This window comes from Colobus angolensis, unplaced genomic scaffold (genome assembly GCF_000951035.1).
Source record: "Colobus angolensis palliatus isolate OR3802 unplaced genomic scaffold, Cang.pa_1.0 Scaffold51, whole genome shotgun sequence".
NCBI lineage: Eukaryota > Metazoa > Chordata > Mammalia > Primates > Cercopithecidae > Colobus > Colobus angolensis.
In genome coordinates this window covers 7,359,777-7,375,488 of record NW_012118599.1, presented here as the reverse complement: position 1 = coordinate 7,375,488, position 15,712 = coordinate 7,359,777, and the positions used below count along the sequence as shown (strand labels likewise).

Genomic DNA, 15,712 nt, shown 5'->3' with positions numbered 1-15,712 from the left:
ATGCTGCTATAAGGACACATGCACACATATGTTTATTGCAGCACTATTCACAGTAGCAAAGACTTGGAACCAACCCACATGTCCATCAATGATAGACTGGATTAAGAAAATGTGGCACATACACACCATGCAATACTGTGCAGCCATAAAAAAGGATGAGTTCATGTCCTTTGTAGGGACATGGATGAAGGTGGAAACCATCATTCTCAGCAAACTATCACAAGGACAAAAAAACAAACACTACATGTTCTCACTCACAGGTGGGAATTGAACAATGAGAACACTTGGACACAGGAAAAGGAACATCACACACTGGGACCTGTTGTGGGGTGGGAGGAGAGGGGAGGGATAGCATTAGGAGGTATACTTAATGTAAATGACGAGTTAATGGGTGTAGCACACAAACATGGCACACGTATACATATGTAACAAGCCTGCACATTGTGCACATGTACCCTAGAGCTTAAAGTATAATAAAAAAGAACAACAAGGAGAAAAGAACATCACAAATATAGCTTTTGGCTTTGAAAAAAAAAAAAGGAGAAGAAATATAGGGAGCTCTGAGAGAAAATGGAGGGAGTTTCTCTAGATTATATGCCCAAATTAATCTGTTGATGAAATGATGTTTAATATGAAGTAGCAATTATAGCAAATAATACAGTGATCACTCTTCCAAACAAAGCAATAGCAAACACAAACACCATAAGGTAAAAATGATCTTGAGGAATTTGAAGTAATTTAATGGGCTCATTCTACTGGAGCAGAGGAAATGAGGGAGGGTGGAATGAAGTGAGATTGGAGAGGCAAATATAAAAAAGATTATTCAGCTTCTTGCAGATCAGTTTAAGATCATGAATATTATACTAATTACTTCTGAAGCCTATGGAAAGGTTTTGAATGGAGACTAATTAGGAAATTTATTGCTTAAGAGATTAAGAGATGCAGCCAAAAATATCATCTAGGAGCTGCCTTGGTGGTCCTGCACCTTCCTGTTTTCCTTTGCCTCATGACTACTTAGATCCTTGAAATTTTTACTGAAGTTTGATACTGAGTAAACATGTCCATCTGATATGACAACCTAATCACTGATATTACCTGAAAGGACAAAATCAAACATATAGCACTGGGATAAAGGAACTGAAGGTTAAGAGTAAAAGTCTAGGAAAGAATAACTAGATAAACTGAAGAAAAGCTATGATGTGTCATAGAGTCAAGAAAAAAATTCTTGTATTTATTTTCAAAATACTTTTTATTTTGCATTGTTTTCTTAGACTTACCGAAAATTTGGTAAGATAGTACAGAGAATTCCCAGATAGCCCTCACCCAGTTTCAGTTTCTCTAATGTTATCATCTTACATTACCCTGCTATATTTATCAAGATTAAGAAATCAACACTACTGTTAAAAATACTCCAGATTCTATTCAGACTTCATCAGTTTTTTCATTACTGATCTTTTTCTTTTCCAGGATCTGATCCAAGAAAGCACATTGCATTTGGCTCCCATGTCTCCTTAGTCTCATGCGGTCTGTGATTGTTTCTCAGGATTTTCTTATTTTCCATGATTTTTACAGTTTTGAGGAATACTCTAAAATACCCCTGGGATATTTTGTAGAATGTCCTTCAGCTTGAGTTTGCTGTATGTTTTAGCTCATAATTAGATTGGGATTACAAATTTTTAGAAAGGTTGCATAGAACAAATCCACATGACTTATCACTGGTGACGTTAATGTTGATCACTTGGTGAAGAAGGCATTTGTCATTTTTCTCCCCTGTAAAGTTACTATGTTTCCCTTTCCATATTCCACTCTTTGGAAGTGAGTCACTAATTTTAGTGAAGACTCACAAGGTGGGGGACTGAGTGCTACCTCCTTGAGTGGAGGGTATTTACCTATATTATCTTGGATTCTTTTTAAAGGAAGGTTTATCAAAGAGAAGAGAGGTTTAAAAATGAAGGTGTGATCATATTCTACTGTAAAATTTATGCAAATAAAAAAACAAAGGATTATATTGATTTTGGCAAAATAAAAGTCAGGGTTGTTTTAGGAGGAACAGCTTCAACTCAGTTGTGAGGATGCCAGTCAGATGATTGTAAAGAAGGGTGAATGAGTGAAAGGAATTAAGACAGCATATGGGAACATGTCTTTGAAGATGCTTAGCCTTAGAGTGGAGCTAGGAAAGGCAACTACAGCCAAGCACTCATGTGAAAATTCTATTGTTCCTTTTGTACATTTTGTTCTAGGAACATAATTCTCACTTTCAATCCAGGGTTTTACCGAATTTAGTCATGTGAGAATACCACTTTCAAAATTTTCACCCTAATTAAATTCAGTAAATTTAAATCACAAAGTTTATATATAAAAATCCAAAGTTATTGTTATAGATTTTGTTACTTTTAAACCATTTGTATGAAAAAGATTTTTGTAAAATAAAAAGCAGATCCAGAAGAAAAAGATTTGGAATCAAATGTGTATCAAACATGCCGACAATTTCCCAGCTAGTATATGCTAAATCTAAGTAGATGCCAAATCTAAGTAGATAATCTGACTCCTCTCTACATAGCCCTACTCAGTGTGTAATGCGAATTTAATAAATGCTGTTTGAACAATTGCAGGAGGCCTTGCAACTGTCCCTGACAAACGGATGTTGACAGGAATATGTGAGCTTCAAATTTTCACAGTTACTATAGAGATCTTCATACTCGCAACCATTGGCTGGAATAAAAACAAAGAAACCAGTCACTTCATTATCATTTTCTTCTGTAACAACAACACATACAATACATTCTATATGAACGGAGAGTAGGGAAGTGAGCAAACAAACTGGCATTATTACACTAAGATGGCCATTTTATATCTTGAGGGACACACAAGGTCCCTTAGGTAAACACACTGATTCCTTTTTAAATTCGAGCTTTTGGAAATGTTTCTAAGATGAACTGACATATTTTCCTCACTCAACGTGTGAGCAGAGTAAAATTAACGTAAATGGATTTCTCTGGAACTGCGATATCCAAAATGGTAGGTACTTGTCATGTGGTTGTTTAAACTTAAATTAATCAAAATTAAATAAAATTAAAATTTCAGGTCTTTCCTCAACAACACCAGTTACGTCACGTGCTCAGTAGCCATGTGTCTAAGGGCTACTTCATAGGAAAGTGAGAATATTGAATATCTTCATCATTGTAGAAAGTCATTGAACACAGTTATCCTAGACTCTAGTGCCACCAGTCTTTCTCTCAGGTCTAAGTAATTATTATAGGAAGATGTAAATGTATAAAGTAAAAGGTGGAGAGAATGTCATTATGATTATTGGACATTTCTACTTGGATGTCCTTCAGTGGCCACAAACTCAACAAATCTCAAACTAAATTCATCATCCTGTCTACAAGCTTGACATTTCTTTGTTATTTCCCAACAGTTCTTCACTTGGTTCGCCCAGTTTCAGATAAATGGCACTCCCAACTATTAAACAATTCAAGCCAGGAGCCAGGAATCAACTGAAACTTGTTTCTATTTTTTTTGTAATCAATATTCAACAATACCAGGTAACAACAACTGACTAGTCTACTTTTTTCCTATTTTTCATATGTCTATGTTTTTCATTCATTTTGCACTAATGCAGTAAAGATACCCATTTGTTTTTGAGTGTGTGTTTTTCCAGCAGTCTCCTAGCTGATTTTCAACCAATTGCTTCTTCCTACTACTGTCGGGAGCTCCTTAGAAAACACAATTCAGATCTTATCATTCTTCTGTTTAAAATTTTTCAATTGGCTGATCATTACTAATAAGATAAATTTCAAGCTTCTTAGAAAACAGCATTTGGCAGGTGCTGGAAATATTTGGATTTTCCTTCTTTAGTTGATTTATAGCTTTGATATTATCAATATTCTGAATTATAGCTATACAATTCAGTCAGAAAAAAATGTTACAATTCAGTCAGGTGAATGCATTTGAAAGGTAAAAATCTTAACGAATGGATCGACTATATTGTTAGTAATAATTTTAGTAATACATCCTAGTTAAACAAACATATCAACTCTTTGTATTTTAATTTATAAAAGCATAAAATGAAATTGTATGAGATATATATTTATCTTACTCATTTTTGCTAAAATATTTTGAGGCTTCTGCGAGTTAATACTACATACAGATTTGATTTTGACTTTAAAAATGCATACAAAGATTATTAGCAAGCTGAAGTGCAAGTGATTATTATATTAAACTTGATGACTCTAACTACACTATGGCAAATATGAGGAAGTTAGTATGATAAATTCATTAGCATATGAGAAATTGCAGTATTTGGAGTCCCTGTCTGGATTGAGCCATATTCTATGGTCTCATACTCTTAGATGTATATTTGTTTTTCTTTTTTAATATATGCTGTATTTTGTATAATGATATAAACTTTTATGAGAAGAAACTTCATATTTAATTATAATATGTCATTTTCACAGACACATTTTCATATATGCCAATATATAACATGGATGGTAAATGTTTCTTCAGGTTACATATGATAACAGGTCAAATTTTACATTGCAAATAATACATAGATACTGAACAGTGTAAAATGTTCACTTAAAAAGACTCCATAAGTCTGGGTGTGATGGCTCACACATGTAATCCCAGTACTTTGGGTGGCTAATGTGGGCAGATCACTTGATGGCCAGAAGTTCGAGACCAGTGTGGTCAACATGGCAAAATCCTGTCTCTACAAAAAGTACAAAATTAGCCAGGTGTGCTGGTATGTGCCTGTAGTCCCACCTACTCAGGAGGCTGAGGCATTAGAATCACTTGATCCCTGCAAGCGGAGGTTGCAGTGAGTTGAGATGGCACAACTGCACTCCAGCCTGGGTGACAGAGCCAGACAGATTTTTTTTTTTGTCCTTTGCATGAAAGCATTGCTTAAGTTGATTGTCTTCAGAGTTCCCAATTCTTAGAAGAAATGTCAGATCATTTTATTTTATTATCAAGTTAATCACTTCAAACTTACTGCATAGTCCATCGTCACAGTTATTTGGGCAACTGGCACAAGGTGCTCCTTGTTCATAAGGGACATATAGTCTGTTAACCCAATTACCACTGAAATTTGAAATAAAAAATGTCAAATATTTTTCATTTTTCTGTTTAGTTTATGTTCCAAGGTTAGTATCAGTCACCAAATACATATGGGTATTTATTAAATGTTTTTAATTATGTCAAATAATTAAAAATAATATTCTCAGAGTATATTCAGACAATAATGCAAATTAAGAGAATAACTCACACATTCATTCACTTTCCTGACCATAGTCTTGCAACCTGAGAAACTGAAATAGCATAATTAAAGTCTAAAGTTTTTAGAGCGTATTTCAATATGGCAACACACTTCATCTCCCAATAGACTTGGTCAAATTGCTGAGATGATGTACCACAAGGTGCTGGCAAGGGTTAAAACACATCCCCTAGAGAGGTAAGAAAAATTCCTGAAGCACAGAAGGTTGCAATATGAAAAATAACATTTAATGTTAAATGTAGCTTATAATTAAAAATAAAAATACCGTAATTTCTATAATTATGAAGAAGGGTAAGTACAGTTTCAGCATAAATTTTGGCTTTTAGATGGAGTGGTGATTTTCACATGGTTTTTGCTGTATGTTTGTGAAAGGGTATTGTGCTTGGGAAGGTTTGGGAATGTCTAAAGGTGGTGTGTATGAGATGTTTATGTTTGCCAAGAATGGGAATGTTAGGGGATAAAAAGATTTAATTAATACTAATCTCCTCTGTGTGTTCATCTTACAGTGACAAGCCTGTACCTCATTTATGATTATTTTCCTATCGGTAATTATCATCTGAAAATACAAGAAAGTCAAAGTCTTGATTGCACTAAGTAGGTTAACAGTCCAAGTCAATGTAGCTGAATCTCAGCCTTCCTTCACAGAATATAGCTGTAGGTGTGTGAGCACTTAAAAAAATGTGAAATAGATATCAAAGTGTTCGGGAAGTTCTCTTTTCCCTGCTTTCTCTCATTACTACTTCCAACTCTCACTCAGATGCAGACTCAAGATGCTCTCCTCTCATGACCAGGCATTTGGAAGCAGTCTCCCAGGGTCTTTCAATTTTCTGCATTAACAATGATAATTCTTTGCTGAAAAATGACCTTACAGATCATATTTCTCAAACCGGAAGCCTACATCACCTGGGATATCTACAGCCTCAAAATAAGTCATGCAGAAAGCTGAGTTTGGGGAAAGCCCCTCCCACTAGTGGTGAACAATTTCAAATATTAAAAGGAAATTAAAGCTAATAGATATGTTGTGAATATATCTTCAATATATCCACAGATTGTTTTTGTGTGAGTAAGTGAAATATATTGCTTGAGAAAAAAGTGGACTTTCTTCAAGAAACCCAAGATAATTAAGAAATTATGATCTTAATGGATGGTTCCATGAAATGTTTTTGTGGTAAATTCCAAGAAGCAAAAATTTAAGATATTATCTTTTCTTGGCTATTTGAAACATATTGGGGATCTCTTGAAAAGTCTTTGAGGTCCAAGATTTAATCATTTCTTAATGTATAATGTGAAATTTTCTGATAAGCATGAGTAAGAGCATTTGAGCAGAAAGGACTGATATTACTAAAATGGGTCATTACTCATTTGTTTGTCACCTTACTTTATCCCTGGACTAATTGTCAAGCTTTCAGTTTCTTGTGTGTAAACTTAGCATGAACTGATAAAATTATATTTAGACAACTACACACTACCTGTACTCATGAAGTAACCATGAGCATAGGAAAAGGCAACTGAGAGAGGAGACAAATTATTTTAGGTGTGAGGAAAGACAGTTCCCTATTCAATAATACTTGGAACTGGAACTGAAAACTTTATCTTTCTGCGAAGTAGATTGAATATGTCTCAACTTCAGAAAATATTTCTAAAGATTAATCTCCTTCACCTTTACTGAAATATGCTTTTTGGTTTGTTTTTATATTAAATATTAAATTGTATTTAGCATTATTGACAATAAACTCTAAAATATATACTTACGTAGGACAATATTGGCAAACATAGAAGTATTTGAGAACTGTTTGATTGGGACAGTAGGCAATTCCACATCCAACGAGGTAGGAAGAGTACCAAACAACCTATAAACCCATAAGTGAGCATACGAGAGCATATTAGAGAAGAAGGAAATACCAAAAAACAAATAGTAGGAAATACAGAATGGAGAAGAATGTTACCGACATATTTTGTCTATACCTTATGGCTATATTTAGTTAAATTATTGAATCAAACTAAAAGACTTTTAAAATATTACATTTCCATGTACATTCCTTTTCGAGACTTAGACAAAGATTGTGTTTCCCTACCATGATCCTGCAGACTATTGAAAAATGACAGCTCACAGCTGAAATACTCACCAAATGCCAGACTATTCTATATTCACTTGAAATTTTCCCCCAAATTCAACTTGGAATCAGTCAAAATTTGAAGAATCCTTTTTTTAGGGCACTTATAAATGAGGTGGTTTTTCATTTCTTCTCCTTACCTGTGTATAATGTCCAACCACTGCATTGGGAGTCTTTGGCCCTACACCAAAGTCAAAATCCTTGTATTCATCAAACCAGCTTTGGATTGCTTGTGACCATGAATTGGGGGCACTGGACATGTAGAGATTCTCACCACATTTTAGACCTAAGAAGGAACAGACCACTCATGAGGAAAGCAATAAAGCATGCAATGGCAAAATACACACACACCCCAACCCCACCACACACACAGCAGAATCTCTGTTTTTTAAATACTGTCTCCAATGCCCATCATTAATGAATATCAACTAATACACAAGGAGGGTGCCTCAGATCCTTATCAGCTATAAGCTGAATAGAAGCCAAATTTGCCCAATACTTGAGGTTGGTCTCAACATGCAAAACTTTGAGTAGATGGAGAAGCCTTTTTTCTTTAGTATCTGCTCTCCCTGGATTCATTTATTTACACACTGAATTCTTCACATGGGTGAGCCTTATGAGCTTTCAGCTTTGTAATGTGAGCTTGCTGAAGGCAGACTTAAACTTAGTAATTCCTCTCCTGCTCTAGTCCATATTCACCAGAGATTTTCATGTATAGGAATCTGAATAAGCGGTTAGAATTATTCTTTTGTGTGAATTTTTAAAAAAGTCTTAGGCTCAGTCTTTAAGAGCCCTAAACATGAAGAAAATGACACCATAAAAGACAATATTTTCACAGGTTACAGGCCTCCTCTTAGCAAATCAGAACATCACAGGCCACACTTTGCTCAAAAAATAAGGAAAAAAAGTGTCTTGCAGCCCAGAAATACTTCAATGCTTTTTCAAGCCCTGAAATTAATATTTATATTTGGATGGCTTAACATGGAATGTCTACATGCTACTTAAAGAGAGTATAAACTACTTTTGTATAGCTCCTTCAAGAGGGAAAGAAAGAAGCTAAGATTTTAACAATAGATTGGGATTTTCAAGACCATTTCTTTCAATCTTCTGGTGACCATAATCACCCCCTTTCATAAATTTATTATAGTTTTAATATAAAAAATATAGATAACAATGGCAGTCCTATTTTCAAAACAAGCCAGTTATTTACCACTTGTAAATTTGGCTTGCCTTTACCTATGTTATTTTTGATAATTCAGTAAGTATTTTATCTGGTAGCTCATCCATATGATATTTTATCTAGTTGTATTTATATTTATTGATGCATAGGTTATGTCTTGCAGGTCTTTTTTTTAGTCTAATATAGTATGCATTGTAAACATCCAGAAAATATAAAAGACATGCCCTACCATCATCAAAAATTCAAAAGAAAATTGTAAAAGCTAATGCTGATGTTAAATATTTTTTTTTGTAAAATTCAGGAACAGTTTGACAAAATTTAAAATATTTTATAAGAACAAAATTAAGTAGGTTTCAAAACACAAACAGGTTCTATATTGTCACTTAACAGGGTACTGATTTAGAAGCCAGAAATTCTAATTCCAGATTTCCTATATATGACATTAATTACCAATCATCATTTTCTTCCAGACTGTTGGTTTTCTAATCTCCGTAATTGGGAAAGAGATCATCTGTAACCTGCTTTACTCGTGAGCTAATTGAGAGGTACAAATGTGATACTGCCTGAGACAGTTTTTGTAAAATTTATATAAAACCATAAGCACAGATGGTACTTCTCAGAGTTATCTCTACATATAGAGATATTCTATCTTGAAAAAGGTAGCATTAGAAGCAATATTTATTTACAAACTTTTCTTAATGCAACATTATAACATGGTTTCTTATTATTTTACTTGTTGATTTATTCAACAAATATTTCCTAATTTACATACTAGTCTTTCGATCACTTGGGTTACTGTGTCTGTAATTGCACTGGTTTGCCCACTTTTGGGCATTTGCTGCAGCCTCTTTGTTCCATTCCTGAAACAAGAACAGAAAAAAGATATCCACTTAATATCTCAAACCTCACAGGAGCATAAGCCTTATATAATCAGGTTATAAGTTGATTTACATCATCATAAAATTTCTGTGCAAGCATCTTCTGATTTTTTTTTTTTTTTTTTTTTTGAGACGGAGTCTTCCTCTGTTGCCCGGGCTGGAGTGCAGTGGCCAGATCTCAGCTCACTGCAAGCTCCGCCTCCTGGATTTTACGCCATTCTCCTGCCTCAGCCTCCGGAGTAGCTGGGACTACAGGCGCCCGCCACCTAGCCCGGCTAGTTTTTTGTATTTTTAGTAGAGACGGGGGTTTCACCGTGTTAGCCAGGATGGTCTCCATCTCCTGACCATGTGATCTGCCCGTCTCGGCCTCCCAAAGTGCTGGGATTACAGGCTTGAGCCACCGCGCCCGGCAGCATCTTCTGATTTTTATAGTAATCAAATATATATTTTTTTGATGTGCCTTTTTCTGCTCCACAAAGAAATATAGGTAATATGCCTACTCTAAGTAATCAAAAAAATCTATGTTTACGGCCTAATTATTTATGGCAGGGCAGTAGAAACCTAAAGATTTTTAGTAATGATCCTACTCTAAATATTGATAAACATGTGGAGGTGTTGAGATTGCTTTTGCTGACAATAAAGTAATTAGCTGGCTTACTTCACTTCGAGTTCCTTTTCCCCATGCCCCCTCACTGAATGTTTGGGAGACATGTGGCCTTTGGTACAGGGCCCAGAAAAGTAGATTGTTATTTACCCTAAATGGCATTTATCTTAAACGAAAAAGATCTTTCTGATCTTAGATTAGGACAGATAAGTTAAGGAGCAGAAAAGCATAATGGCTTTTCACTGTATGTCCAAAGATTTGCTTTTAATTCTGCCTCCATAATTTAAATAGCCCTATGAATTTGACGTTACGCAACCATTATAAAGAGAAGTTAAGAAATTCAGCTCTGCCCATTACACAGCTCAAATGAAATAACAAAATAGAGACAGAACTTTGTAAACCTTGAAGTTATTAAGAGATTTTTGTTGCCAGCCGCCTGCTCCTTCCACGGCTTGTTCACACCCTTCTCCTTTGCAATATACCACTTCTTACCATCTTTAGCATGTTGCTGGCAGGTGGAGAGACTGCTCTCCTCAGTTCATTGTGTTTATTTACAATCTCTCTTTGCACTTGTGTTTGGGTGGTTAACAAAGCAGTAAAAGCGGGATCCTAAGGGAAAATAAAATTACAATTACTTTTTAACATTGTTGGAAATTGCACATAGTAGTAACTATGTTAGCTTGAGGGAACAAGGACCATTTAAAAAAAGTGTTTGAGCCAATACTAGGTAAACACTGTCAATGACAGCCAAAACCATGACTTTTTAATGGAAAAGTATCATATGAAAGTTTTCAGATTGGGGATATAATTCATGGCATGACAAACTAAAATCTCCTCTGAGGTCACAAACACCAGTTTCTGGGTTAAGAGAGGTCTTAATGTGATTTTTCTAGATATATGAGTGACAACATCTTATAGTGACAAGGGTACATGATAGGAATTATTAAGACATTCACACTCAGGCTGCAGCAAAGAAGTGGTAAGGATTGGGCTATATGATTTACCCTAAGACTTTAGGGGGAATTTCTGCCTGAAATGGTGTCTGGTATTTAGAAAAAATGCTTAGGCTCAGTCTAAGTGCATGTGTAACATGCAGTACTCTAGTAAAAGAGTTTTATGTATTATGTAGCAAATTTTATGGGATCACTCAAAAGATAGTTTTACCACATTAAAAAAATCTCCAAGGCAATTTGTGGGGTGGAGCAAAGTCATTTAATTAATGAACTTCAATACCCTCATGTGGCCAGGGGCTACCATATTGATCACCACAGCTTTAAACATAATTATGTTAACTATCTTGAGCTACTAATGAGTACTTTATGATGTACCAGACACTCTAGTCCTTTTCACCTTTGAAGATTGATCTAGTAGCTTGCTATCCCTCATGGTTGCCTGAATTTTTCTGAAGATTTTTGACTTCAACCATACCTTATTTTCCTTTGCTGGAAACGATGGAAGCAGCCCAGCAACCAGGAACAACAGCACTGGGAATAATGTCATTGCTGGGAAAACAAAACCAGTGGAACAGAGATCTGCATTAAAATGATTAGTTCATGAACTGCTAAGTAACATGAGGGTGGGAGAAACGAAATGACTTCCATTATCCCAAATTCATTACTAATGAAACAGGAGAAGACTTGTCGCATGGAGTCAGCAGAATGACAGTGGATTCAGCTTTCGAAGTATGCCTCCAACTGGGACTATAAAGAACAAACCTAAATTCCCTACTGAAGCCCTTGAAGCATGCCTGTAAATGCTAAGGACTTTCTACCTCCTTCTTCTGCAGCTCTGCAGTCTTCTCTGTGTAACTGCTCTCTTTAGGTTCTAGGAGTGGATTCTTCACAATGACAATTCAGTAGCTTCCAACTGTGATTATTACTGGCATACTACTGCATTAGCTCTTGCTGATTTCCTTAAGTGCTGTCTACACTTTTATAAATATACTCTTGTTAACATCTTCAAATTACAAGTTAGCATGTGCCAGTTCTTTTCCATTAGGGATCTGGCTCATATACTTGCTGTTCTTCAAACCCTAGAAAGTCCTCTAAGTATATGCTTTTCATGCATACTTTTAAACTACTCTCTTCAACTTTACCTGTGCAGCCAGCATCCTAACTCCTTTCCTCTCAAAACTTTATCTTTAGTACCATGCCTCAAATTTAAAAAGGCAAAATTTTTTCCTCTGGAACTTAAACCAAAAAGATAATAATTTGATTATCACTTTTAAGGGATTACTAACCCTATCTGTATTAATATCTTTAATATGTTCACATTCTTTGTCTCACTAATTCAACTTCTTGGAATCCTACTGAAATTATAAACTATATTGGAAAAGTTTTAAGCATACGATTTTTATCATGTTATCATTTATAAGAGGTAAAACATTGTAAATTAATTACATGCCTAGTAATAGGGAGCTATAATGTCTAGGTAAATGAGAGTACATCCTTTTATGGCAGTATATTAGACATAAAAACCACTATATATTTATGGTGGTTTTGTAACCTCAGAGAAAAAGCTTATGCTTCAATGTTAAGTTTAAAAACAAGAAAGCAGAACAAATAATACGTGGTAGATCCTTAGCCATCTGTTTTGGACTGAGTGTTAATAGAAGTAGTGACTCATCCTACAAAAGCTCTTCCTTCTTAGTTATTCACTGATTCCTCCTGAACCTCAACTCTTGAGGGCTGGGACTGGGTCTCCCTTAGACTATGAATTCAGCTAACACCAAATCCCCACAGAACTCCCAAAGGAAGAACTTTCCACCCCAAACTGGTCCCCAGCACTAAATTCAGCTTTCCCTTCTGCTAACCAGCACTCATGCACCCCACCCACTGTGAATCTAAGTATTGGGATGCAGCCTGATACACAATTACAAAACCCATTTTCATGCTATTAAAGTCAATGTCACAAACCATCCCGTCCCAGCATTGCTGCACAATCACCCCACAAATATGGGACTTCGCTGGTATCCATTTGTATCACTTTTTCAAAGATATTTCCAATGCAAGAACAAGAAAATGAGAGAAGGAGAGATATACTTTTTGATAACAATTGTGGTTTTATTTTGTCCAATGCATCAATAAATACACTTGAAGCCTGGAAAAAAAAAAAAAAAGAATCCACAAAAAAAATCTATTCAAGAGTGGGTGTGGTGCCTCATGCCTGTAATCCGAGCACTTTCAGAGGCCATGGCAGGAGGATCACTTGAGTCCAGAAATGTAGCAAGACCCCATCTCTACTGAAAAATAAAAAAAATTAACCAGGCGGATGGTGGCAAGTGCCTGTAGTCCTAGCTACTTAGGAGACTGAGGCAGGAGGATCACTTGAGCTGGAAGGTCAAGGTCGCACTGGGCCATGATCATATCACTGCACTCTAGCCTGGGTGACAGAGTGATACCCTGTCTCAAAAAAAATTTTTTTAATATATTTGAGCTCATAAATTCAACAAAGCTGCAAAATATAAGATCAAGATATAATATTCAGTTATATTTCTATATAATAGCAATAAATAACCTGAAAAGAAAATTTTTAAAAAAATCCATTTACAATCACATCAAAAAGAATAAAACACTTAGGAATAAATATAACTAAGGAAGTATAAGACTCGTACACAGAAAAATGTTTTGTACATTGCTAAAATAAATTAAGAACTAAATAAATGGAAAGACATTTCACGTTCATGGACTGGAAGACTTAATATTGTTAAAATGGCAATACTTACCAAGTCAATCTATAAATTGAATGCAAGTCCTATCAAAATGCCAATAGCATTTTTGTGTGGGTGGAAAAGCAGATTCTGAAATTCACATGGAATTGCAAGGAATAACAATTTTTAAAAAGAAGAAAAAGGTAAAGAATTCATACTTCTCAATTTCAAAACTTACTACAAAGCTATAGTAATCAAAATAGTGTGATACTGTCAAAAGAAGAGACACATACATGAATGTAACTAAATTCAGAGTCCAGAAATAAACCCATACATCTATGGTAAACTGAATTTCTTTTTTTTAAACAAGGATGCCACAAGCATTCACTGGGGAAAACTAGCCACATGCAAAAGAATAAAGTTGGATCCCTACCAAAACTACATATACTAATTAGCTCAAAATGGATCAAGGGCTTAAATCTTAAGAGCCAACACTATAAAAGTCTTAGAGGAAAACATAGGGGTAAATCTTCATGATCTGGTATTCAGAAATGAATTCTTAGATATAACAGCAAAAGCACAAATCAAAACCACAATGAGATATCACTTCACACCCACTAGGATGACTATAATCAAAAACACAGAAAATAACAAATTGCCAGGGATGTGGAGAAATTGCTAATGGGAATATTAAATGGTGTCAATATTGTGAAAACAGTTTGGTGGTTCCCCAAAAAACTTGAAACATGGGCCAGGAACGATGGCTCACACTTGTAATCCCAACACTTTGGGAGGCCCAGGTAGGAGGATCACTTGAGGCCAGGAGTTTGAAACCAGCTTGGGCAACATAGCAAAATCTCATCTCTATGAAAAATAAAAATTAAAACATCTGCCAGGCATAATGGCATGTACCTGGAGTCCCAGCTACTCAGGAGACTGAGGCAGGAGGATTGCTTGGCCCAGGAGTTCAACATTATAGTGAGTTATAATCATGCCACTGCACAATCCACCAACCCACGCAACACAGTGAGACTCTGTCTCTTAAAAAAAAGTCAAAAATTTTTTTAAAACATTAAACATGGAACTATCACGTGATGAAACAATTCCATATCTAGGCATATATGCAAAAGAACTGAAACTAGGTACTCAAGCAAGTATTTGTTCATAAAAAGTTCCTAATTCACTACCCACCATAGTCAAAGGTGAAAATCACCCAAATGCCTATGAATGGATGAATGGATAAACAAAATACAGTAGATATATACAATGGAATATTATTCAGCCATTAAACAGAATGAAGCAGACATGTGCTACACCATGAATAAAGCTCAAAAACATGAAGGGAAAGAACCCAGATACATAAGGTTACATATTGTATGATTCCATTTATATGAAATAACCAGAAGATAGTTAAATCCATTGAGTCACAAAGCAAATTAGGTATTGCCAGGGGCTGAAGGAGGGGAGCCAGGAATGAACGCTTAATGAGTGCAGGGATCTCCTCGGAGGTGAAGAAAATGTGTGGAACTTGAAAGGGTTGACAGCTGCACAACACTGTGAATGTTATATGTTACTGAATTCTACTCTTTAAAATAGTTAATTTTTTCCCTGTAATCCCAGCACTTCGGGAGACCAAGGCAGGTGGATCACTTAAGGTCAGGAATTCGAAACCAGCCTGGCCAACATGGCGAAACCCATCTCTACCGAAAATATAAAACTTAGCTGGCCATGGTGGCACACGCCTGTAATTCCAGCTACTCAGGAGCCTGAGGCAGGAGAATCACTTGAACCCAGGAGGCAGAGGTTGCAATGAGCCAAGACTGTGCCACTGCACTCCAGCTTGAGCAACAGAGCAAGACTCCATCTCAAAAAATAAAATAGAATAAAATGGTTAATTTTTATGTTAAATGAATTTCATGGAAGAAGTTAGGAAAGAAGAAAGAAGGGAGGGAAGAGGGAGAGAGAGGAAGGGAGGGAGGGAGTGGGAGAGAGGGAGGGAGGGAGGGAGG

General features: G+C 35.7%; 1 protein-coding gene across 2 annotated transcripts in view; it reads right to left on the bottom strand.

Annotated features, from left to right (window-relative positions):
- Positions 1 to 1,234: 1,234 nt before the first annotated feature.
- The window catches only part of CRISP3 (cysteine-rich secretory protein 3), a 20,008-nt gene continuing 5,530 nt past the window's right edge, over positions 1,235 to 15,712 (bottom strand). The window contains exons 2-8 of one of the 2 annotated variants that reach the window (XM_011960255.1): positions 11,483 to 11,556; positions 10,547 to 10,663; positions 9,345 to 9,432; positions 7,533 to 7,678; positions 7,031 to 7,128; positions 4,997 to 5,085; positions 1,235 to 2,712 (exon numbers count right to left, since the gene is read on the bottom strand). In XM_011960255.1, the coding sequence (XP_011815645.1) occupies positions 2,585 to 2,712; positions 4,997 to 5,085; positions 7,031 to 7,128; positions 7,533 to 7,678; positions 9,345 to 9,432; positions 10,547 to 10,663; positions 11,483 to 11,556 (740 nt within the window). In that variant the 3' untranslated portion in view covers positions 1,235 to 2,584. Of the gene's footprint in view, positions 2,713 to 4,996; positions 5,086 to 7,030; positions 7,129 to 7,532; positions 7,679 to 9,344; positions 9,433 to 10,546; positions 10,664 to 11,482; positions 11,587 to 15,712 lie in introns of both variants that reach the window. The other variant, XM_011960254.1, reaches the window with a different exon arrangement.